Source organism: Temnothorax longispinosus, chromosome 3 (assembly GCF_030848805.1).
Source record: "Temnothorax longispinosus isolate EJ_2023e chromosome 3, Tlon_JGU_v1, whole genome shotgun sequence".
In the NCBI taxonomy this organism is placed as follows: Eukaryota; Metazoa; Arthropoda; class Insecta; order Hymenoptera; family Formicidae; genus Temnothorax; species Temnothorax longispinosus.
In genome coordinates, this window is record NC_092360.1 from 21,502,990 (window position 1) to 21,528,032 (window position 25,043).

General features: G+C 31.7%; 5 protein-coding genes across 10 annotated transcripts in view; 2 read left to right on the top strand and 3 right to left on the bottom strand.

Annotated features, from left to right (window-relative positions):
- Window positions 1-284: 284 nt before the first annotated feature.
- Atf6 (bZIP_ATF6 domain-containing protein ATf6) lies at window positions 285-4,238 on the top strand. Its single transcript, XM_071772149.1, is given in 10 exon segments — window positions 285-445; window positions 561-752; window positions 1,004-1,192; window positions 1,259-1,434; window positions 1,518-1,737; window positions 2,070-2,117; window positions 2,120-2,601; window positions 2,693-2,862; window positions 3,184-3,800; window positions 3,895-4,238. Coding segments are annotated over 9 exon segments (2,244 nt in total). The 5' UTR covers window positions 285-445; window positions 561-667; the 3' UTR covers window positions 4,152-4,238.
- Window positions 4,239-4,887: 649 nt separating this feature from the next.
- On the bottom strand, window positions 4,888-5,983 carry LOC139809333 (sulfiredoxin-1-like). The gene is made up of 2 exons (XM_071772157.1): window positions 5,417-5,983; window positions 4,888-5,243 (listed from the first exon to the last, which is right to left on the bottom strand). Exons 1-2 carry the CDS (start codon window positions 5,625-5,627, stop codon window positions 5,095-5,097), a joined length of 360 nt encoding a protein of 119 aa, XP_071628258.1. The 5' UTR covers window positions 5,628-5,983; the 3' UTR covers window positions 4,888-5,094.
- A 399-nt stretch (window positions 5,984-6,382) lies between these two features.
- Window positions 6,383-9,259, bottom strand: LOC139809331 (uncharacterized). Of its 3 annotated transcripts, none has more exons than XM_071772156.1 (5): window positions 9,153-9,259; window positions 8,869-9,043; window positions 8,463-8,798; window positions 7,297-7,610; window positions 6,383-7,165 (listed from the first exon to the last, which is right to left on the bottom strand). In XM_071772156.1, exons 3-5 carry the CDS (start codon window positions 8,569-8,571, stop codon window positions 6,896-6,898), a joined length of 693 nt encoding a protein of 230 aa, XP_071628257.1. In that variant the 5' UTR covers window positions 8,572-8,798; window positions 8,869-9,043; window positions 9,153-9,259; the 3' UTR covers window positions 6,383-6,895. The 3 variants fall into 3 exon arrangements, with proteins under 3 accessions (XP_071628257.1, XP_071628254.1, XP_071628255.1); XM_071772153.1 differs by having other exon boundaries at window positions 8,463-8,803; XM_071772154.1 differs by lacking the exons at window positions 8,869-9,043; window positions 9,153-9,259 and having other exon boundaries at window positions 8,463-8,857.
- Window positions 9,260-10,461: 1,202 nt separating this feature from the next.
- On the bottom strand, window positions 10,462-13,148 carry Tfam (mitochondrial transcription factor A). 4 transcript variants are annotated; one of them, XR_011731086.1, is made up of 7 exons: window positions 12,899-13,146; window positions 12,124-12,493; window positions 11,941-12,039; window positions 11,617-11,755; window positions 11,071-11,297; window positions 10,593-10,711; window positions 10,462-10,480 (listed from the first exon to the last, which is right to left on the bottom strand). XR_011731086.1 is itself a non-coding variant. In XM_071772152.1 (6 exons), the coding sequence occupies exons 1-6, from the start codon at window positions 12,973-12,975 to the stop codon at window positions 10,700-10,702; spliced, it is 924 nt and encodes a 307-aa protein (XP_071628253.1). In that variant the 5' UTR covers window positions 12,976-13,146; the 3' UTR covers window positions 10,540-10,699. The 4 variants fall into 4 exon arrangements, 2 of the variants coding, with proteins under 2 accessions (XP_071628253.1, XP_071628252.1); XM_071772152.1 differs by lacking the exon at window positions 10,462-10,480 and having other exon boundaries at window positions 10,540-10,711; XM_071772151.1 differs by lacking the exons at window positions 10,462-10,480; window positions 10,593-10,711 and having other exon boundaries at window positions 10,868-11,297; window positions 12,899-13,148.
- A 1,360-nt stretch (window positions 13,149-14,508) lies between these two features.
- The window catches only part of LOC139809292 (uncharacterized), a 28,758-nt gene continuing 18,223 nt past the window's right edge, over window positions 14,509-25,043 (top strand). The window contains 4 exon segments of the mRNA XM_071772069.1: window positions 14,509-14,968; window positions 15,757-16,128; window positions 16,568-16,752; window positions 24,848-24,958. Coding sequence (XP_071628170.1) covers window positions 15,785-16,128; window positions 16,568-16,752; window positions 24,848-24,958 — 640 coding nt within the window. The 5' untranslated portion in view covers window positions 14,509-14,968; window positions 15,757-15,784.

Here is a 25,043-nt window from a genome sequence, read left to right on the forward strand (position 1 = left end):
GAAATAGCGGAAGGGAAATAAAATGGAATTACTCTGATTGGCTAATATCAATGGACGCGTTCAGCAGAACGAACCGCTTAGTAGCAATCGAACGTGATTGGCTCTTACTTTTAGACCCAACAAATCAACGTAGCGTGTTGATAAGACAACACTCAACAGTTGTATCTGCTGAACGCGGCCAATATCCCACCTAAAGAAAGTCCCCATCTGGAAATTAGCCAATCAGAGTAATTCCATTTTAATTCCGTTCCGCTTTTCCAGCAGCCAAGCTGTCAAGGTAGTCACGTGACAAGGGTGATGGCCAACGTGGTGGGCAATGGGCAGGAAACTGTCAGAATCTTGACGCTTATGACGCTGTCAACTTTTACGTCGAATCCTACGCTTATCACTTGAGATATAAATATACTTGTATCGGTGACGCCTATATTAGCCACTAATCACAACGGTAAAATGTCACCACAAATATAAACATACGTTTAATGTGTATAATATATTTATGTTTTGTACGTTATACATGTTTACATTTTTTTCCGGTCCGTATACAATTGAAATTCGCACAGCTCTCGGTATATCATTAGTACGAGTTTGAAATTTTTCACCGTGAGTGTTCCAATATATAACAAAAGTCCGAGTTTACCATCGAGACACGCTTCGTTGGGCGGAAACAATGCCGAGCATCGAGTTTGGACAACGGAGCAGCGGCGGCATCGCGGCGTCGGAGGCACAAATGTTTTCAGAATTCGAATTTTTAGGTTAAGTATTGTTTTTATATATTGATTATCTATGTGCAAAACGTTCAAGTTGAAACACCGTGAATCAGTCCATCCTTGTTGTTTGCAAATGTTAAACAAGAATGAGATGATTCACTGTGTCATCCGTGTCGCTTGCTGGAAAACGCCCATTATAACATTACATGCAAGGAGTAAAATAAAATAAAATAGAATATCTGAGCTCGCATTGTTGCAACAATTAGCCAGTAATTATCAGAATGTTCCTTTTGCAGAAGGAAGCAGTCAGTTTATTTCTGATGACCTTTTTCAATCATGGAGTTCCGAATTAGGGATACCTATCGTGCCAGAGGAAGATACAATCCTGGATTACGATAAAGATACGAATGAAGGGGTGAAAGACATATTCGACTTATGGACCCCCTTTAAACAGCTCGACTTTGTTGGTGCACAAAGTAACTCAGGTACGTGTCAAAGTACCCAGCTTTTAAAATTTAATCAATTCTTTACAATCTGGATATTTTTTATAGGATTGGAAGAAATAGAGACACTAAATAAAATTAAGTTTGAACCTGAAAGCCCAGGTGCACTATTCCCATTATCGCCCAGTAGCCTCAATCATTCAGAATCTAGTGATTCAGATAGACAAGTGAGATGTTCGATGCAAGAATTGTCAAACTGTGAGATGCAAAATGTAAAAGCAGAGGTATATGCTGCAGCATGTGTGTAGTATCGACGAAAGATACAAAAGTCTGAGCTGTACTTAATAACTGAATTTTTTTCTTTCAGTTTACTTTAGAGACGCCGTTAATTTCTTCTCCGCAATGTGTATCTCCATTATCGCAGTCATCTCAATCATCTTCAGGTACATCAAGCGTAATGCAACAAGTTAAATTCATACCTGTTAACGAGGAAGACATAGAACCTACAAAGTACATTCTCACAAAAGCGGATTCTGCGAAACGCGCTCATGTCCAACCCATAAACATTGCACAACGTATAAAATATGGTAAAGATAGATTACTTTTTTATGTAAATATAAAACGATTCTCTAGTAACATGTTATTATCAAAAAATTTTTACTATCTTGGAAATTACTTAATTTAAGTATACAACTTACTATTAAATATCATAATTATTGAAAGGTTTACTCAGTATGTTTCTTTTTATCTCAAAGAAACAGTTTTTATCATTATGAACAATTGATTATTTTCAAAGTTATCAGTGAAGCTTGTAGTACTCAACGTATATATTTCATACTTATTGTTTTCAATAAACATAACTAGAGAATCATCTTTTATATGCATATATGTAAAGTATTCATATTTTTAATATCTACAGAAGAGCCTCAAAATACTATTTTCCTTCAAGACATCGCCACATTCGCACAGATCCCTCAAAACTTCGGATATTACCGAATAAACAGAAAAATTCATTGAATATCAGCACAAATGATAAAAAAACGAAAACTGGATCCTTTACATTACCGCAAAACGTAAAAATAATCAATACTGTATCAAACGTTTGCCCAACAAATACTACCGAGTCAATAGACGCTTCTACTATTTTAAACAATGGATCTGTGAAATGTAACGACATAGTTGTTGCAAACAAAACCATGAGTTACACGCCATTTCAAGTAATGCGGAATAGAATAAACTCCAATTCATTAATTGTACAGAATGAAGCAATTGATCTCATAAATTCGCCAAAAAATAATCAGGAATATAAATTGAAAGCATTAAAAAGACAACAAAGAATGATAAAAAATAGAGAATCTGCTTGCCTCTCACGAAAGAAGAAAAAAGAATATGTATCTTCTTTGGAGAAACAAATATCTGAGTTGAAAGAAGAGAATAAACAACTAAAATCGGTAAACAGTCTATGCAGATATATACATTACATTTTTATAAATTTGTAATAAAAAGTATAAATTAATTTTCAATAATATTACATTTTTTTAGGAAAATTCCGTCTTAAAACAGAGACTATCAAAAATGGAAAACAATATAATAGATAATAATAACGTACATAAATATTTAAGTTTTAAGCCTTTGAAAAAGAAAGCAAAGGAAGGCATGTATCTTTGTCTTGGTATAATTTTTCTGATATCTTTCAACATTAATGGTTTTAAGTAAGTACTACAATGCAATCTTTTTGAAGAAATAGGTTTTATTTTTTAGAGAGAGCTTAATTCAATTTTAACATTAACGTAATTGTTTTATATTTTTACAATATCTCTATACAATAAAATCTGAATATATTAGATATCTATTATTTTTCATGACACATAAATAAAAGAAGAAAAGTTTTTTCTTAAAATTTGAAATGTTCTTTAAAGTCAATAGAAATATTTTGAGATTTTTTGAGTTAAGCAAATTATTGTATATTTTTTACACAGATTATATTTTACACATGACACATAAAAATAAAACATCTTTTATTTCTGTTTAAGGGAACCGCTTTCACAAAATGTACATTTTAAAACTGAATCTGACAGTTTATCGATACCTATAGCAGAGGATAAACATAATAGAAGATTGTTCTGGTCGGTTGATGATAACAATATGGAAGATCAAATTGAAGAAAGTTTTAATAAAAGTGTACCGATACACCACCAACCAATATGTCCGATGTATATTAATCAGAGTGAGTCGATACGTTTAGATAGCGAGTTGAGACGCTGGATCGTTGGTGAATCTGATCGAGATAATCAGACTGCTCTAAAGAAAACGAAGTTACAAACAGATTCGTTAAATGTGTCGTTGTCAAGGTCGCCACTGGTAGAAAAAGCAAGAAGAAAAGTATATTTATCACGAGATAGGAAAATAAAAACTATGCACAAAATGATCGATATTCCTACCGTTGCTCAATATCCAGATAATAACGCGATTGAAATCTTTTCTCCGGTATTGAGTGAACATGCATCTTTATTTGAAGCTTTAGGAAGAAAAGACGATACATTTTATGTTGTCTGGTTTAGTGGCGAACATTTATTATTGCCGGCTTCCCGGAAAAATAACACAGCTAGACCTAAAATGTCTTTAGTTCTACCCACTGTGTCTATAAATGGTAAATAATGTTAAATTTATATGAATATACATATGACTGTGTAACAATGCGTAGCAACAATACACAGTATTACAATAACGTCTTTCTCTTTCAGGTACGTTTTCGACGCCACCTAATCATATAACAATGATGCAAATTGATTGTGAAGTAACCAATACACAACTGCTACATTTACAACAGTCCATCATACCTGTCCATTTGCGAAACAGTAAACCTACGAGTCAATCAAATCAATCTAATTCTGTTGAGGATATAGACAATTCATCCACAGATAATACCACTAGAAATTATAAACCGTACTTTTTGAAAGAAACAAATCGAAAACAACGATATAGAAAGCACTTGCAATGATTATAAAGATTATAAAGATAAAGAAATTTTGTTAGAAATTTTGAGGTTTTATGTAGATAAAAATACTTAAGTATATAGTATAAGTATGTTCCTAGTCCCCTAATGCGAAAAATATAAAAGATATTAATGATATGCAATATAACGATAATATATCGTACTTGTTTATGCAATAATGCAATTATATTGTAATTATTATACTGTAGTTACACAATAATATATAATTATACTTCGAATCATAATGTATTTACACCATTCTCTTCACGATTAACTTTTTCAAACTTTACTTATTTATCGTTTTTAGAAGAAATGTTATGAAATTTATCAAGAAAAATATAAATATATGATTGTTTTTACATACTTATTATTTTATACATAGAGAAAAGTCCCCCCTTATGAGATAGGCTCGCGTAAACGTAGTATTAGTCACATGTGGTACGTACATGTGAGCAGCAGAATAAGAAATAGAACAAAAGAGTCGTTTTGGAATAAAACATAGAATAAACGTTCTTACAAGAAATTAAATTTCTATGGAAAGATTTTATTCTTTATTCTTAGAGAATTATTTATAATAATAGCAAATTAATAACAATTAAGTATAGTTTGTATTAAATTGTTTTATTCCAAGTTAATTTGATCACTTAGCTTTCCAATCTTTATTATAAAAAATTATATTATCTGTAGAAATATATTTATACACTGTAAATATAGCTTTTTTCTCAAATAATGTGCAGCAATGTTACTATAAAATCAATTTAACTTTATTATTGCATATTAATTATTATTTTTCTTCAAATTATATTATGCAATATGTGTATAATATAATAGTAGTGAAAATATATATATATATATATATATATATATTAAATATTTTTGCATGCTGTTCATATAGCAATGCAATTTAAGTCACATGCGTGCAGTTCATCTATAAATAATGTGTTTAGAATCACTTCAAGTCCGGAGTAGAATTTCCCAGATAACATCGTAAATCCGTCAAGGTTGACTGAATTATTTTGGCTTTTATGGACATTTTACCTAATCGTTGATGGGCGGTATAACGATGACAGCCACCAAAAGAGTAATAATAGTCACCACCTAAACACAATATGATAATTTTAATCGTCTCTCCTAGATCTACATGCTTCGCAACCGTCTAATCTCGTTTGTTTAAAAGTTTCAACATTAGCACGATAAACAATAATTCATAAATTCAATAAGAATTATAACAACTATATACATTTCGCGCAACTACTTTGACAACTTCCCACCTTCAGTCCCTTTAATCCACAATACGTCAATGGGCGGTACCGTGTGCTCAGTCTCGACGTTTTTCAACGCGCCCATCAAACTTTCGACCTTTTCCTCGTTCACCACGGCGGGGAAAGGTCTGATGATTACGTCCATCGGAATGTCGTGCACCTCTGCGCGAGAACTCGAATGAATCGAGCTGGCTACTTGACACATACCCCTTCGTATCATTTTATATTACTTGACGCTTTAGACAATCTCGCGATGATCTCACACGTGGTCACGTGTGTCACGTGTGCATTGATGATTGTGCAAATAAACGATTAATCTACGGAGACTTCATAAAATTATATTATTAATTTGCGCTCTCGAGAAAAAAACGGATTTATACTAAGCGATCGACTTTACTACTGCATCAGAAATTGAGGATGTTATATAACGAACAGGTTGAAAACACCTCAACTTTCGCACCAACCGGTGGAAAAGCAACAAAAAAAAATCAGAAATTAGGCCTGTTCTGTTTAGCTGAACTTGTTGCACAGTTCATCTTTTTTCTTTTTTCCTCCAACGTGAAAAGAAAGAGAGGAAAGGTGAATCGTGCAAGACGTTCAGTTAAACTGAACAGGCCTATTTACATCATATGTATTATGTATATACATACTATACATGCACATATTGCACATGCACCGAGCACCGATAAGGTACCTCCAGTCCAGCCTCCAGGTACTTCGGTGCTATACTATCGAATATATCTCTTCTCGGTAATCTCGGTTACAAATCAAATACAGATACCTACTATCAATATATAGATACGGTTATATCTCGCGCAAACTTTCAAAAATAAAGAAGAAGTATATACCCAAGAGAAATTATTTTGAAGAAATTTCAAACTAAATTAGAAAGCTATCATATACGTTTGTATATAATATCTGGCTTATTGTATTTTTTACTTATAGATTAGGATTATATAAGATTGTAAAATTAGGTTCATCTCAGTTTTTTTACTCATCTTTTTTGTATTTACATATATATTTTCATAAAATAGAGAGAGAATATTGATTACATAATAATCCTTAATCAATTGCACTTTGTTTTTACATGATCCTATCAAAGCGCTTAAAAATAAAGATAACTCTAGTAACCGTAGAAAAGAACAAGAAGAGATCTTAAAAACGCGTTGCGAATTTACAGCATCGACATAAATATGAGTTACAAAGAGTAATTACATTTATGTACAAAATCTATTTTTAAATTATATTTATTATAATTACATGTATTCCCTAAAGGAAAATTAATGTGTTTTTATACGACACTTGTACATGCTTATTCAGTCACATAATAAAGATACAAAAAAATCTGATACAACTGTATGTTTTTAAATAATGCAATTTATAGAAATTTATATTCTTTTAAGAACTCTTGTCTTTTTAATATTGTACAAAATTCCCAACAATAAATAATTCCACTTTATTTTTGCTCGCTCAATTATCAAACATAAATTATGCATTTATTGGGTACTGTAGCATCGTGAGAGAGCAATAATGAATAATGACATAGCGCATTAATACAAAACTAAACATATATAAACCGAAATCATTGAGCACTGTGGTAAATAACGTGAGTGATACTTTAAATATATAAATTAATCTAGGTTTGATATTGCACAATATCAAAGCAGCAACTAATAGATTCCCGTCTTGTGCCTCGTATAATGTCGTACAGCTGTATAGACGTCCTGCCGTCAGTAATAAAAAAGGTATAATAACTGTCTGTAAGTATTAACAATACATGTAATAAGTTATTGACATGGATATCACAATGAAATATAAAGTAAGATTTTATATATATATATATATATATATATATATATATATATAATATATATACAATATATGCATACCTTCCCAAATAAATTGTCATATTTCAGCACTAGAAAAATATTGACGATCCCAGCTAGCAGGACAAGATTGATACGATTGAGTAATAATGTATATAATATAAATTTCGACTTAGATATTTGTCTTGGTGAATGTATATTTTTATCGCTGGTATCATTTGAAAAGCCTTCATAGCTTTCATGTTCGTCGTCGAATCTTGTACAATCTTGCGGTTTCGTATTGCCACTGATATTGCATATAAGACCGTTTCTGATATTGTCCTCCTCAAAATTCGATTCCGCTTTAAGACTGTCCCTTTCCACTCGTGGATTGTTATCTGCAAAACATTCTTAAACTGCATCTGTACAAGTATCAAATATCTACATTAGATTAGAATACATTAGAAAGATATTGGTGAGGATAAATATTGTTCGTACAAAATATTTGAAGAAACCGCAGCAAAAATAGATAAAAAAAGTTTTCTTTCTATGCTATAACATGTTGCTGTGAAATGTTGTCCACGATATACCAGGATAGGGTGTTTTATTAACATTTAAGCTTAGAATGCTCATTGTCAAGGATTGAAACCAATGTAATTTTGGTGAGCCTAGATTAATCTAAAATTAAATTCAGCAAAATAGTAATGGTTTGAATTCCTAGTTAATACATCAATGTTTTCTTTTTAGTTGCTATACGACGTAAGCATATGGCATCTTGTAACACAGCTATTCCGAATTACGTTTGTCTCTTTCTACAACTTGACAAAATAATCCACATTGAGAAGACAGAAAGACAGATATGTAGATTAAAATAGGATGTGGTACAATGGTTGGCAGAATGCTGTCAGAAACATAGTAAAGTTTATTAACAAAATAATGACGGCAGATTGATAACGGAAATCAAGCAGACTTTGATGTACCTGCTACATATAATGTAGGGTCTGTTTTCTATTGCTGAACGGGGGGCTGCACTCGACAATAGAAAACAGACTCTTGATCTTTTTTACTCCACATTGTAAAGAAGAAAATAAACTCTGAACTAGTGCAGCCAGGGTGTGTTTATCAAGCTCTTTTGCGTTTAAAGTACCATTAAATTTTCGCAAAACTTGAATTATATATTTACTCTCGTGCGCCTCGTATTAAATCTGATTTCAAACATGTTCCTGCTTCGACGTGTTGGTTATATTTACCCTTGATTTCGCCCGGACTGATTCTCCCTGTAATTTTGCGTAGACGACTTTCTGAGTTTTCTAATATTCGTCGCCTCCTCGCTTCCCTCCTGGCGTCGGTCTCGGCCATCGTCGTGTTTAACAATTAAATTGAGTAGTTTAAATACGCGTCGACAGCACGCGAGTCCACGGTCCACGTGAGCTTTTTGCAACATGTACCACATATACCAAACCTACCAAACTGCGCGTCAATCGAGGAGGTTAGCGAAGCAAGGCATTTGTTCACGATACGAATGATGTGGAAGTGAAAACATGTTTTTGCTGTTCTTCTTTTTCTCCTTCTTCTTGATAGTAGATCTATTCTGTCAATATCAGATATTTGCAAGATCAAAAGATGATTTGAGGTTAGGTTGAATTGACTATTCACCTTCAGCCTATCAGCGTTTTTACTTGAACGATTTGCGAACAAGATGAATTCTCATGACCAAAATTTCATTTGAAATGTGTATTCCAATGATTTCGAGTAGAGATTTTGCTCGAGACTCGTGTAGATTTGTCGTGGAAACTCAGAGATGTTTGCACAGCATTTATTTAATGTTTTTCTAAAATATATTTCTAATTAACAACGGGCAATATCATGTATATTTAATTTCATTTAACACGTGCTTATATGTATGCATATCGCTGTATACATCATCTTCGTCTACGTACGGTTTAAAAATATGAAACATTCAAAACACAGAACTAAAAAATAGGCAATAGGTATCAGAACGATTTAGATCCAACTCTAATTAATTTAATCGCCGCTCTGCATCGTTCTATTAATTATTTGGATAGAATGGCATTAATTTTTTTGTCATCTATTGACACGAAGAAAAACTCAATTAGGGACAATAATTAATGAATGGAACAGAAATTTTGCCGCAAGAAATTCCGCCAGTTGGATTGATTTCTGATTAAGTTAATTGAAGTTTCATCAGAGTCATTTTTATATTAAACTAGAGAAAAAAATAGATATTTTTTTTGTCTTTGTGTTGCACAAATTAAATATATAAATGCAACGCATTTGACTTGATACCGCTCAATTTCAAATGTGAAGCATATAATATGTGACACTATATACTCCAATACAATCAAATTTCCCTATTCTTATCTTGGATCAAACACAATTTCTCTATCCTTAATCTTATCTTCTGTCTTTAATTCGCTTGTCATTCTACGCGCGGTCATGTAATCGAGCAACAGACGTGAAATAGAAGCAACGCAGGAAATAGTGTTAAGGATACGAAAATTCAGATCGTGAAGAATATAAAGGAGATAAGAACAAATGTTTCAAACGGGAAAGTTCGACTGTATTGTGTCAATTTGATTGATCACGTTTGTTTTCTGGACGCTCTCTCTTTTCAAATGAACTGCACCTATATTCTGTCTATCAAACGCAATAAACACATGAGTAGAACCAAAAGAAATTACAAAATAAAAATAAGAAGCTAAAAATAAGCAGTTAATTTCAATATATGAAGAACGCTTCTCAGTTCACAAAAAAAAAAGAAATAAAGAATTGAGCTATAGTACAGTTTTTCCACATGTTGAATCTTTTATTCCATACAATTATAAAATAGAGAAATTCGACTATGATGTTATAGATGTGAGAGCGCTGTGATATTTTGATTTCATGCTTTTCGAATATAAGTGGAGATCTCGAGGAAGAAACCCGAAATAGGTTTGTTCAATTCCGAATCAAAATTAGGAAAGTTGAATGTAAACCACGTAACATATGGATATGGACAGTGATAAGGATGATATTGATATTATCTAAACTGAAAAAATATTGTGATTATATATTATAAAAAAGTATATTATATAAGAAAGTATACAAAGAAAAGTATATTATAGTTTTTAGTTACTATATATGGATTGTAAGCATGATAAGTATTTATAATTCACAAACATATTATAAAATTGTACATACGCATATGAAAAAGAAGAAATAGTAAGATGAAAAATAACTCATGTTATTTCAAGATTCACAATCCTTAATGATGTAAATATAATGAACATACAAATTGTACATACGCATTTGAAAAAGAAGAAATAGTAAGATGAAAAATAACTCATATTATTTCAAGATAAATTTCACAATCATTAATGATGATGTAAATATAATGAACATACAATATACATATATAAAATATTGACAGTATAAACCATCATATGCATCTGCTGCTGCCATCATCATAATAGTCACCTCATTTGGGTTAGTATAATTTCTATAAAAAGCAAGAGGAAAAATAAGCTCGTTAGTATAAGCACCTAAAAAAATGAAACTTAAAGTATTGATATTTGATGTTAATTTCTATATATTATGTGCAAAGGATTTATTATAACTATTTAACATAATAATCAAGGAATATTTTACACAGAAATGACGGTTACATAAATTTATTACGGAAATAAAATATATTATATTGTACGTTACAAAGTGTGCATAATGTATAAAAATAAAATACAAGTTAGGTATCTAATAGGTTTCGGTATACAGGAACGGTGCTTACTTATACATAAGATCAAAAACGCAAAATACTGATATCAGAATACCAACTATGCCAATAAATATGTAGTCTCTTACCGTCTTCCAGTTTTCACTAATCTCTTTTAGAACTGTCAAAACTCTTTTCCACGTAGAGACAAAATATGTATATATCTGTGTACGTATATGTGTATCATGAGGTTGTATAGTTGTCTTTTTAACATCGTTTATCGATGTATCCATTGCCGTATTCCGTTTCATCGCAGTTTGTAAAGCACGTTTGCTAACGTAAAGTTCCAAGCCATCTGCAGACCCGTGTCGTTGATCTAAATAGAACGTAAATGTTTTATTATTTAACAGCACAACTATAATTTAACTACATATAAATATAATCTTTTCTAGTTAATGCAATCTTCTTATTACCAATGTTAGTATCAGGATCATTTCCAAATGTACACTGTGCGGTATCAGTGCCCCAACCTATTTTAATATTCTCTTTGTTTTTTATTCTAATATTAGAGAAATTTGCAGCAACGGACTCAGCGATGGGGATACTACATTGGTTGGGGCACTCCGAATCCTATTTTTCACGTTTACGAGTCTCGAGTTCACGTTTAACATTGGATTTTACAAAATTATAATGACCTGCTTTAATCATATCTTCCTCCCATTTTTTCATCTCAATCTTATATTTTTCTAATAAATCTTTTGCTTCTGCGTTATACTTATTTTTATCTTCCGTCGTCATATTTCTCCATTCTTCAGTCACATTATTTATCCAATCCTAGAAATATGTAGAAAGAATAAGTTATTTAAAACATCCTTAAAAATAATCTCGAAAATTTTAGATACCTATCTTGTCAGATACATATTTTTATATGTGTAAAAAAATGTGCAAAAACAGAAATATATCTAAAAAAATTTATGTTAAAATAAGGCACAGACTTAGAAGTCATGTAATTAACTTACTTTGTATAGTTCTTGTGGCTTTTTGGTAATTCTTTTATTTTGCAAGAATAACATGAAGGTAGATAATGGTCGTTTTGGTTTTCCAAGTTCTGTAAGTTTCTGCCAAAAAATGAGAATATGTCGCATAATTTGGAAATATTTGTATATACGTATAAGTAATAAACATTATCCTAATATAAATACTTGTTTAACTTCGCCCTTGTTCAAAGCATATCCTTTCTTCAATAATTCTTGTACTATTTCCATCTTCTGTTCATCAGTTAAAGAATTCTCATAATCCTTTAATTTTTGCTTGTACACAGAACTTTGATCAAAATATTGCTTCTGAAAATCCTGCTTCTTTGTTGGGTCAATTTCCGCCCATTTCTCTGACGCCTTTTTCATGAGTTCTTTCGATTTATAATCCGGATACTCTTTTTGCAACTCATTTCTCACAGCGTTATAATATAACAGAAATACATTCGGAGGTTTTTTTGGTTTTAGTGGTAAGGAATCTTTTTCTATCCCGTGTTTCGATTCAGATGTAGTAAAATCTTGTGCAGAAGCAAATTCCCTGATAAAAAATTTTAGAATTTTATTCATTGTAATTTTCAAGATATCAAGTAATTTTTTACATTGTATTTTATTTATTTACATACAACTTGAAAATATATAGACAAAGTTGAAAAATATTACACAAATGTGTTTTATCTGTTAATATTATATATTTTTCATGTATATTAATCTATCAAAATGTACTGTGGGGTCTTGACCTAACTACAAAAATTAAATTATCACGTGGTAATCTCCATATAATTATAAATCGCTATAACTATTTCCATGCTACCGGAAAAGTTTTGCTTGTTCTCATTTCATGAAATATTATAAATATATTGTCCCCGTAATTTATAAACATTTAAAAATTGTTATACAGATTTAGATTACCGATTATGGAGAAAAGAGAAATAATTTTCTTTACCTAATACAAAAGAAATTTAGCGGATTAAGCTGTTTCCTATTAAGAGGAAACAGTAACCTGCAGATTGCCGTAATCATGGTACACGTGACAATCAGGCAATCTGGCAATCTGAAACAACTTCGAACGACTCTTCCAGAGATACTTATTTCAATATTTCGGATCAGAAGTGGTTAGAACACGAGACCAAACGAAATTTAACGAGGTTAAGGTTTTCTCCTTAAATTCCGGTCTACAATACAATAGGTGTTTTCCATAGATTGGGAATAGAAAGATAGAGCCCTAGGGCCCGTTCCGATTCTCTAACGAGAAACGTATGCGTAAACTCTGTTCTAACAGAAAGGCTGCAAATTGATTGGCTATTGCACAGTTTTTAGCCAATAAGCTTGCAGCTTTTCTGTTAGAGCATTCCCAATTTCCAATTCCCAAATCCCAATTCCCAATTGTCAATTCCCAATTCCCAATTCCCAATCCCCAATTCCCAATTCCCAATTCCCAATTCCCCATTCCCAATTCCCAATTCCCCATTCTCAATTCCCAATTCCCAATTCCCAATTCCCAATTCCCAATTCTCAATTCTCAATTCTCAATTCTCAGTGTCCCATTCTTGGCAAGCGAGGCACGAGACACGATACTTGAAATGCGTGGCATTGTGGCATAGCCGGCGCGTGCCGCCGCGGCCATATCCCCTCCAGCTGGGTAGTTCGGACACGAACCACCAAAGACCGACAATATCGAAAAGTGGATGTGACTCGTAGTTTCAATTCCTGAAAGTGGATGTGTGGCGCTACTATACGGCCTAGCAAAAGCGTCCCAAGAAAATCGCCGTCATTGCGCCTCTCATTCTTCTCTCTGGACAAAGCTATACCTTTGGGTGCGTCCTATTGCTCGCAACGCAACGCTCGTGGAATCATTTTATCCTTGTTGTTTGTCAAATGTTAAATAAGGACGAAATGATCGCAGAATAAGGACGCAGTCTTTTATTAGAAATATTATTAGAGAAAAGGCCTCTGCACAATGAAAAATATAAGGAACAAGTACTACGTTTACGCGACTTCTGTAGTAACTTACGATAATTTACTCCGCGTAAACGAGTGAATTATCGTAAGTACAGAGAGTAATGCTAGGTCTACAATGCGAGTCGTAAAGTCGTAAGTCGTAAGAATTGACCAATCACAATCGAATTTGAGGAGAATAATCGACTGTGATTGGTCAATTCTTACGACTCACGACTTTACGACTCGCATTGTAGACCTAGCACAACACTCGCGTAAACGTAGTATTTTACTACGCGGAGTAAATTATCGTAAATTACTACAAAATCCCGTTTACGCGAAGAAAAATCCCGTTTATGCGAAGGAATTATCGTAAGTTACTACAGAAGTAACGCTTGCGTAAACGTAGTACTTGTTCCTCATATTTTTCATTGGGCGGAGGCCTTTTCTCTAATATCTCACTTATCGTACGATAAATTAACTCGTAGATAAATTCTTCAAGCATATTGGCCGCGAGATAGAGAATTTCTGGATACCCGAGAACCTCTCTATTCTACAGCCAATCAACATGCTTGGCAACAAACTTTGTCAACACAAAGGGGTGGGGAGGTCCGGTCAGTCCAGTGACTTGGATTGTCAGTTGGAATATGGCGAACCTGTTAAGTGTTACGTGAAAGTTTTGACAAAATATTAAGTGAATCGTTCCTATTATCTTGGACGCTTTAGAAAATATTAGTGCTAATCATAAGCTAATATCCGGAGCTATGCTTATTTTGGAACTCATAAATATTCGAATCCATTATCTCTTGCACAGTTTTTCGCAGTAAGATTTAAAATTCCCATCAGCTTCTCTCAAGATGCACAAAGCTTGAATAGTTATTGTAAAAATCTTCAGCTACTCCATTCTATTGAAGAGCCCATCTCCTTTGTAGCCTATTTACAATTTTGCTTCACGAGTTTTGAAATTGGCTTACTGTCGCACTGGTGACAGAACCAGACGATTTTCTTCAATCGCTGTGCGAAGACTCAACAACAACATTCCGGTCGGAATCTTCCGCTTGCCTGCAAAGTTTTAACGGTAAGTAAGTATTTCTTTTCTTCAAATGGATGAAGTACGCCAAAATGGCTTACAAAGCCATTCCCAAGAGAAGACCAGTTTCATTTTCTGGAAAACTTAATCTTGTTTACTCTAACATTATGATATTATAGGCTGTGTTCTCCAACATTTACTGCTAGCGCTGAGAATTTAGTTTACGTTACTACAGATTTTCAGTATTGGCAGTGAATAAGAGAAAAATTAATTTAGAAAAAAGAGTGATAAAAAAGAAAATAAGTAATACTTTTATGCTGTATAAGTATGTGATAAAATAAAGAGAAAGTAAATGTGTGGTACGCAATCTTATTATCATATTTTGTACATTAAACATGTAACTAGATGAGTCATATATTTTATGCAATTATGCAAATTTGTGTAGAAAAACTTTAATGCAACTGCTAATTTTTAAAGTAAATGCACCATTGAACTCAAAGTAAAGAAATCTTATTTTGCATACATTTATAAATCCCTATATAAATATCAAGCTTGGATATTCTTGTATTTTCTATATAACTTTATACTGTAATCGAAAAGTCCAGCTTTATTCCGAATGTATCGTTTCCGAGATGATGTGTTTATTTTAAATTGTTAAAGACGTGTAAGTTTAGAATTTTTTGTCAGAATCACAATTTATATGTATATTAAATATAAAAATGCTTAACCATAAAATTTAGTTTGTTATATTAACTGTAGAATAAAGAAGATGACGAGAAATATTTCCTGCATTAATTAAAATCTGATTTTTTGATAATAAATTTAATATATTTCAGCAGCACTTTTTGCTTAGTATTTCCGACAATGAATCCAATACGTTCGACAACTTTCCGCGGCGATGAGGAGTCAAGATCAACACGTAGTGAAGATCACAATACTTATTCAGTTTTACGTTCAAGAACTGAAGACGAAAAGCAGAGACGTAGACGAGAATGGCTACGCCAGCAAGAACGAGAGAGACAACATGAAAAATTGAAACAGCAAAAGATTTTAGAATATGAAAGGAAACGTGCGCAAGCTTTAAAATATGCTGAGGGAAAATCCTCGCGTCATAGTCGAAGCAAAAGCGGTAGTGAGTCTCCCTCGCATCTTCGGTATAGAGGTAGATCTACGTCAACTGCTTCCAAATCTGGTAGTTTGCATGAAAAGTGAGTTTGCAACATACATATAACTATATGCCCCTATATCTTTATTTTGACTTGATAGAGATAAGGTGATCAAAACTTTCAAATATCTGACAAAGATATTTCAATAAAATAAATTAGTATAAAACAATTTATTGATAGAGTAAATTGCTTATGAGTTAAGATATGTAAATAAATTCAGCTTAGCTTGTTAGTAGGGCTCGTTAATAGAAAACTATAATTTCAATGCCAGATCAGAATAAGGCGCAAGATGTACAGAGATAAATGTATGTTTTTTTTACTTTTAAACGGATTTTTTTTAATTGTCTCATTATATTCATTATGTAAATATAGAATATAGAAATAGGACTATTTTCCTGGAATATTATATCTGGTTATTTTAATACACAAAGAGTATAAGAATTACGATTAATTTAAAATATTATGATTGAATTCTCTTCAGATTAGATGAGCCTACAAGTGGAACAGTACCTTTGTTTAGAGGTCCTCAGAATGCACAGATTAATACTATGGAACTACGTCGAATTAAAGTTGATATTCACAGGAATATTCCTGTACAAGGACCTGTTCTCGAATTAGAGCGAGATATACTTAATCCTGAAGATGTGATCGTCAAGAGAAGAGAGGGTAAAATGTTACATTTTTCTAAAATCTTTGTTTCTCTAAATCCTTATTCTTTCCAGAAACTTAATTATTATCTAGTATTGCAATGAGTGCTGGAAGAGTTGTATTACAATCGAAACATTGGCAGTAGTCTACAATAATATGTCTATTATACCAATAGCACAAAAGTTTTGTTATATTGGCACTAGGTTGATGCATCATAGGTTTATTCCTTACATCTATGAAGAGTTTATTATAAAGAGTCGATATAGAAAGCTCCATGAAGATAACATCGAGCAAGAGAAATACTTGTAATAATGAATAACATTTGCAAATCTAGCTTAAGGCTCCTGGTCCCTGAGCCGAGAACTCTGCGTTGACGGTGGCGCCGTACCGTCGCGGCAGAAATAAGAACTCTCTCCTCTCACTCTCTCCAATGGAGAATTCTGTCTTGTGACATGTTGACAACCTTATTTTAAGTTGCGGTATATTTCTTTATTATTCGCTCTGTACTTGTGCTCTAACGTTTAACGTATTCGTGAAACTCGTAAAATTGACCGTATGGTAAGATTTGCAAGAAATATATATGCGGAAGGAACATTCACCACTCCTTTCGATAGTCGTCAAACGGCTGTTTTCCGTATGTTTAGGCTTCGTTTTATGGCTGTTTGTTTATTGTCGAGGGAAAAGGATAGTATCCGGTCAATTTTTGAAGTGTGCTGAAACGATCTGTCGTGATTTTTTATTGAAATGTCTTTTTATTTCGGAAAATACCGCAACTTAAAATTAGGTGTTTTCCTCGCCTCGATAGTAAGAATCCAATATGGCCGCGGTGACTACCCAGGAGCCTTAAGAAATATTTCAACATGGGAAGAGTGCTTCGCCACACACGGCCGCCACAACATGGAGACGCAGTCAAACTCCCCGCCTGGCAGTGTCCTCGAATCGGATCACGCGGGAGTATTAACGGCGATCGGCCGCGAGGCCTCACGCCACTCTGACACGCTTGGCTCTAGAACACCGTGACCGCCGGGGCACGAATCCCTCGGGGCACGCGCTCCGCCTAACCGAGTAAGTAAGGAAACGATGAAAGTAGTGGTATTTCACCGGCGATGTTGCCATCTTCCACTTATGCTACATCTCTCATGTCTCCTTACAGTCTACTATTTTTTTTGTTTCTCGCAGGAAGCGGGGAAATACCTCGCGTATTTGTCTACTATATTTGATCTGTGGTTTTTTTTCTATAATAGCGTTTTTTCTTGGCTGCACTATCGCCTACTAGTGCAACACTAGTGCAACGCTATTGGGTAGTGCAGGGCAGTGCAGGGCGGTAGTGCAGCCAAGAAAAAACGCTATAAGATATATAAAACAAATGTCGATTTAATTTAAAACGTCTCATGAGATAATGATATGATGTAGATCCAACAGTTTGTAAGTATTTAAATAATATTTAAAGAGTATCCAAATAACGTATTGTATATTTTATAAACTGTAGCTTAACGCATGTAAATTGCAAATATTATACATATATTTCTTTGTCTAAATCGTAAGTAATTTTATTTAGATTTCTATACTTATTTTTTTAAATAAGCACTTAATTGTCTTATATTTGTACGAGATTTTATTTAACTTAAAGTTCTCATTGAAAGAAACTTGATGTAAATATAAGAAAATGCAAAGGGCCTAACTTTATTGAAATTAGTTTAAAAGATTAATCATTTCTTAAATAAATTTTTAATGTAAAGTAAACAAATATTTATGTAAACAAATATTTTATTGGTAGTAACATTATCAGAGAAGAGTATTACCAAAGAATTTATAGAAATAAAAGGATTATATAATAGATTTTCTTAATATTTTAGGTATTATCTTTTCTTCTTTAAAACTTCCTTTTACTTTATTATTGCATGCATTTGATTCAACATTAATAAAACATAAAATTAGTAGCTTATCGTATTTTTGCAAATTAAATTAGTACGTTTAATATATACAACACACACATACATTGTACAATAATAATGAATATACAATACGATAGAACACATGTGCAATATAGATACTGAAGCAACAAGTTTTTCCAAAAAAACGCTCGCGTTTCGCACAAAACAGCAGAGCTTTCCATACACCGCGTAAGGCCCCGGACACACACTTTTTTGTAACAGTAACAGTAGGATTTCGACCAATCGCGTTGCTCGATTCGAAAACGTACGGTCGTACGTTCCCAAATCGAGTAACACGATTGGTCGAAATCCTACTGTTACTGTTACGAAAAAGTGTGTGTGGCCAGCTTTATAAACGAAAGAATACAAAAGAACTTATACTTTTAATGGATTACACGACGAGACGCTAATATATAAGTAAAGAGATGCGAATGTACGAATCGACTAAACGTTAACGCACGCTAGATGAGACTGGGAGACGTGGCGCCAACGCACATATCACGTACGAAACAAAAACAACATTATCGCCCTCGTTATCGCCCCTCGGAATTATCGATGCGCTCAGTGCGAAACCATATACACGCAACAGATACAAATAAGATTATGTATGTATTTTATTAGCAATATAAATATTATTATATTGTTAATTATGCATTGTCACATAAAGAAAATTATCTGAGTTTCTAGATATTTTAAAAATAATTTTATATTTATTTTTAATATATTTTTATGCTATTAATATGTTTTTATACTAATATGACATATATAATTGGAAAATCCTATTTCACAAAATATATAATTATATTAGTGCTACAAAAATGATGAAATAAATAATCATCAAAGAAAGCCTACAATGAAGATAAGATTAATAAACTTTTTATGATTCACTAGGATGAGCAAAAGATGGACGTAAAACATCAATGGGAAAAACATCTATGGAAAAACATCTATGGAAAAACATCTATGGAAGAAAATATGCAGAAACATTAGGTATGGAAACATTTTCCCTTTTAGTAACTTCAATCAATCAATCAATCAATCCTTATTTCTCTCCCCTTCCGGGATTGGAAAGGGGTTTTTTTTCAGGAAAATGATTTTTCCCAAAAACCTTTACAATTATACATTTAGTCATTAATCACATACATTTTACATGGCGTTTTACAGGGACGTACCCAACCCTTTACACATATATCCGTACTCATTCTGTTCTAAACTTGGCCTTTGGACGACCTTACAATACTACTATTACCCTCCCTACCCCTTCTAGTGCCTTCCCTCCGGTCCTTCGCCCTGGTTTGCTTTGTTCTCGTCCGTGTCCATCAGAAGTTTTTCCTCCATCCTTTCCGCGATCTCGTCCTCTGCCGACCTCCTTGTCCTCCGACTTTCCTCTTCTCTCTTTTTCTTTCTGTTTTTCCTCTCCTTTCCTTCTTTGATCCTTTCCTCCACCGACTTGTCTTCATCTATCTTCACCTTCATTCTCCTTCCTTCTTTTCTCCTTATTTCTAGTAATTTCCATTTATCCTCCTCACTTCCCATCTTTACCAGAACTGTTATCCATTCTCCTCTTTGTCCTATCATGTTCACCTCCACCTTTACTTTACTGTGCTCGCTTGCATTCGTCTCCTCTCCAAGTCCGCCATCCATTTCTCTCCTTCACCCTTGCTGCCTAGTATTTTTTTAATTCTTTTGATAATTTTTTCCAATTCTTCTTCTTCTTCTCCTCTTGTGCACCATTCTAAAACATGCTCCCATGACTCTGCCTCCGCGCCACATATTCTGCAGCATGTTTTTTCCATTGGCTCCCAGTATCTTCCACTTCTCATCTCATTTCCTAATCTGAATTTCGCTATCCTAATCATAGACTTTTCTTTCCCTTTTCTCTTCAGATATTCCGGCCTTTTGTTTTCTGCTACCTCTTTGTACCATTTGTTGTACCTTGACTCTCTTATCCTTTCGTCTCTCTCTTGATTCTGAATGTTTTTGTCTCTTTTTGTTAAATCTTCAATGCTGCTCCATCCCTCCCCTCTTTTCCTTTTTATCTCATTGACTGCATATCCTCTTTGCTCGTAGAAACTCCTTCTTTCCTTTTCCCATTTTGCTTTTTCCTTTCTGACCTTCTCTCTTATTTCCTTCCAGCACTCTCTTGCAATCTCGTTTCCTTCTCCTATCTCCAATTTTTCTTCGTATTTCATCGCCCTTCTACCAGCACTTATTCTCATCTTGTCTCTCTTAGTTTCCTCCCTCAGCATATATCCAGGCATGTTCCAGTCTAGGCCCATTGTCCACCTTATGTATCTTTTATGCATTCTTTCTATTTTCTCTCTCTTTCCATCCCCATATCTCTGCTCCATACAAGATGGAAAAAAAAGCAGAAACAGGTATGGAAACATTTTCCCTTTTAGTAACTTGTTTTTAAAATTGATTTAATATAGTGAGGAAACAATATAATTTTCAAGCAAATTTTTCTACATCGAGAAAAATTTGAAAAATTTGAAAAAATTGCAATTTTCATTATTATATAGAATTTAGAATGATGTAATATTGTTGTATTAATGATTAATGAGATTAATCTTTTTTACAAAATATTTCTTTTAATTTAATAAATTTAAGCTTATTACATTTATGATTAAAATGTAAAAAAAAAGATTAAATATCAGAGTTTTATCGCTTTTTTACAATAAATTTTATATTAAATTAATAAATCTATTTAATACGACAATGTAAATAAATGTTGTCTATATATCTAATTTAAATTATAATAAAAATATATTCTTGTTTACATTATAAGTCCTATGTATATTCCAAAAAAGCCATGTTTGTTTTCTCAGAAATTTTAAAAATAATTATGTAGTCTAATTATTTTTAAAAGTACATGGATATATGCATATGAAAAAGAAATTTCATGGAAGAGCTTTATGGAAGATATATCAGCGATAAATAGAAGATATTCTACTTCACGGAAGACATTATGTCAACTCTACAAAAGGAATGATACAAAGATGGTTGAAGAAAATCTACAATGAAGATAAACCTATCTTTTTTACAAATTATTTCTTTTAATTTAATAAATTTAAGTTTATTTATACATTCATGATTAAAATGTAAAACAAATATTTAATATTAGTTTTATCGCTTTTTTACATTAAATTTTATATTAAATTAATAAATCTGTGTAATATATTATATGTTCTATTTATATTCCAAAAAAGCCATGTTTGTTTTCTCAGAAATTTTACAAATAATTATGTAGTCTATATATTTTTAAAAGTACATGGATATATGCATAAAAAAATTTTATAGAAGAGCTTCATGGAAGATATAATATCAGCGATAAATAGAAGATATTCACGGAAGACTTCACGGAAGACATTATGTCAACTCTACAAAAGGAATGATACAAAGATGGTTGAAGAAAATCTACAATGAAGATAAACCTATCTTTTTTACAAAATATTTCTTTTAATTTAATAAATTTAAGCTTATTACATTTATGATTAAAATGTAAAAAAAAAGATTAAATATCAGAGTTTTATCGCTTTTTTACAATAAATTTTATATTAAATTAATAAATCTATTTAATACGACAATGTAAATAAATGTTGTCTATATATCTAATTTAAATTATAATAAAAATATATTCTTGTTTACATTATAAGTCCTATGTATATTCCAAAAAAGCCATGTTTGTTTTCTCAGAAATTTTAAAAATAATTATGTAGTCTAATTATTTTTAAAAGTACATGGATATATGCATATGAAAAAGAAATTTCATGGAAGAGCTTCATGGAAGATATATCAGCATGGAAGATATATCAGCATGGAAGAGCTTCATGGAAGATATATCAGCATGGAAGATATATCAATGGAAGATATTCTACTTCACGGAAAACATTATGTCTGCTACAAAGGAATGATACAAAGATGGTTGAAGAAAATCTACAATGAAGATAAACCTAAACTTTTTACAATTAATTTGAGGATGAGCAATGAATGGAGAATACTTGGGACAGGTATGATAATATCTACTTTTTATAACAATTTGTTAAAATTGATTAAATATAATGAGAAAAAGTTATATATATATATATATATATATTTCTTTTCAGATCTTTTTTATTAATGTAAAAATTTTAAAAATAATAATTTTATTCTGTACACTGATAATATATAACAACATACAATGACGTAATTAGGTATATGTTTATTTTTATGATTAATTTTTATCATATATTAATGTCTAATAGTTATAACACTCAGAACTTTTACGTCATGAATCTAATGATATTAATAGAATTTTAAATGTAATTAAAATTAATTAATCAGCCTTTATATAGAAATAGAAGAAGAATGTTACAATAGAAATTAGAGAAATTCATGGAAGATTTTACAATCTGATAGATTAAAAAATAAATTAGTAAATAGCGTATGATAAAGTATTAAATGTTTTTCAATTATTTTTATTTAAATCTATTGGTTGTTACATAGGAAATTTTGAGGATTTTACATTTATATGTTTTTATAAAACAAATATTTTCTGATGATAAAATATTACATATTATTTTAAAATGTGATTATAAAAATATGATTCAATATTAAGATATATAGATAGGATATCTATATGTAAATATAAAAATTTATTTAATAATTAATTGTTTACAACTGTTTCATGGTATTATTTTTAGAAATATACATGTATTATGTAAAATTTTGCTTCACAGAATATATTATTAATACAGGATGATATAAACATGATTGAAGAAAGTCTGCAATGAAGATATAATCAAATATTTTACGATAGGATGAGCAGTAGTCAGGGGAGATATTAAAAAACAGGTATAGAAACATTTTTTTTATGATTTGGTCTTAAAATCAAAAGTGATTAAATACAAGGAAAGAAAGGAATACACTTTACATAATATTTATATTGTGATTTAAACGTATATTTATTTATATTTTTGTTATATTAATGTTTTAAATTCTTAATTATTAAAACATAAGTTTCAAAGTATTGAGAAATATAATTTCACGATTGTAAGATATTCCAATATCACCAACGATTTACCAACAACAGAAGACAATATTTTTTGGAAGATAATTAATATATTTTTTCACTGGAAGATGGTTTTCTATTTACCATGGAAGTTACTCTTCCATGGAAATTTCTTCTTCTCTTCACTGAAGATTTTCTAATCTATTACATCACACGTGCGTGGAAAGTGGAAGTGTAATATAAAATAGGGTGTGTAACATGTGCGTTAAGTTGAAAATTGGACGTGCAGAGTGGACACACGAGCCGAAGGCGAGGCCAATTTCCAACTTACCGCACTTGTTACACAAATAACTATTACATTACTAAATATAAGCAAAATACATATTTATTAATATATAGGTATATATTTTAACATCTTGAAATATATATACATATTTCAAAATGTGTTTAAAGATCAATGAAATTACAACGGCATTTCATGTGCAATGATCTAATAATTCTGCCAATGTAATTTTTATTTTTGATTTATAATATAAATTCATAAGTAATCATAAAATAATTTATAATATTAATAAGCGAAAAATATTCTACTACTAAAACATATTTTACATCATCGAAATATTATGTAACTTTTTGTCGTGTTTTGCATTTGAGTCTTTTCATATCTGTTATTTAAATCAGTATACTTCGAGGTTGTAAAATATTGCTTTGTCCATAAACCTAGCGAATACTAATTTTATTTTCCAATGCAATTTTTATTAATACTAGACACTACAGACGCGCGCTACGCGCGCGCTATTTATCTTTAACATTTCACTATTAACCCTATTATACACAACTGTCAAAATATACAATGACAGCTGCAAATGAAGTAAGCGCAGCAAGAGAACCAATCGGCATCGCGGAAAAGCGGCAACAACTTACATCTCCTTTTTAGAAGAGAAAAGCGGCAACAATAAACTCACATCTCCTTTTTAGAAGAGGATTTTTACTTGCATACGGTGTCTATATCTATACCATTACTGTTGTCATAATAATAATCAATAAAAACAAAATATAATTTAAAGCGTGTATAAATCTGAGAAATTTAATTTAGATGAGAAAGATCTAAATCATTACCTGTATTTCTTTTTCACTTATGCATACATCTTATTAATTATATTATTAAACAATGTAATGAACTATATAGGAGAAGGATGTAAACCAATATTCGACAGGGAAGAAATAAAAAAGGCTACAATCAAAACTAACGAAATAGAAGAACGACGCACAGTTGTAGCTATAGATAAAGAACAATCGGGTATGTATTATATAAATAATTATTATTTATTATTAATTCTTAAATTATACCAATTAAACTTGAATTAATGAGTATATAAAATTAC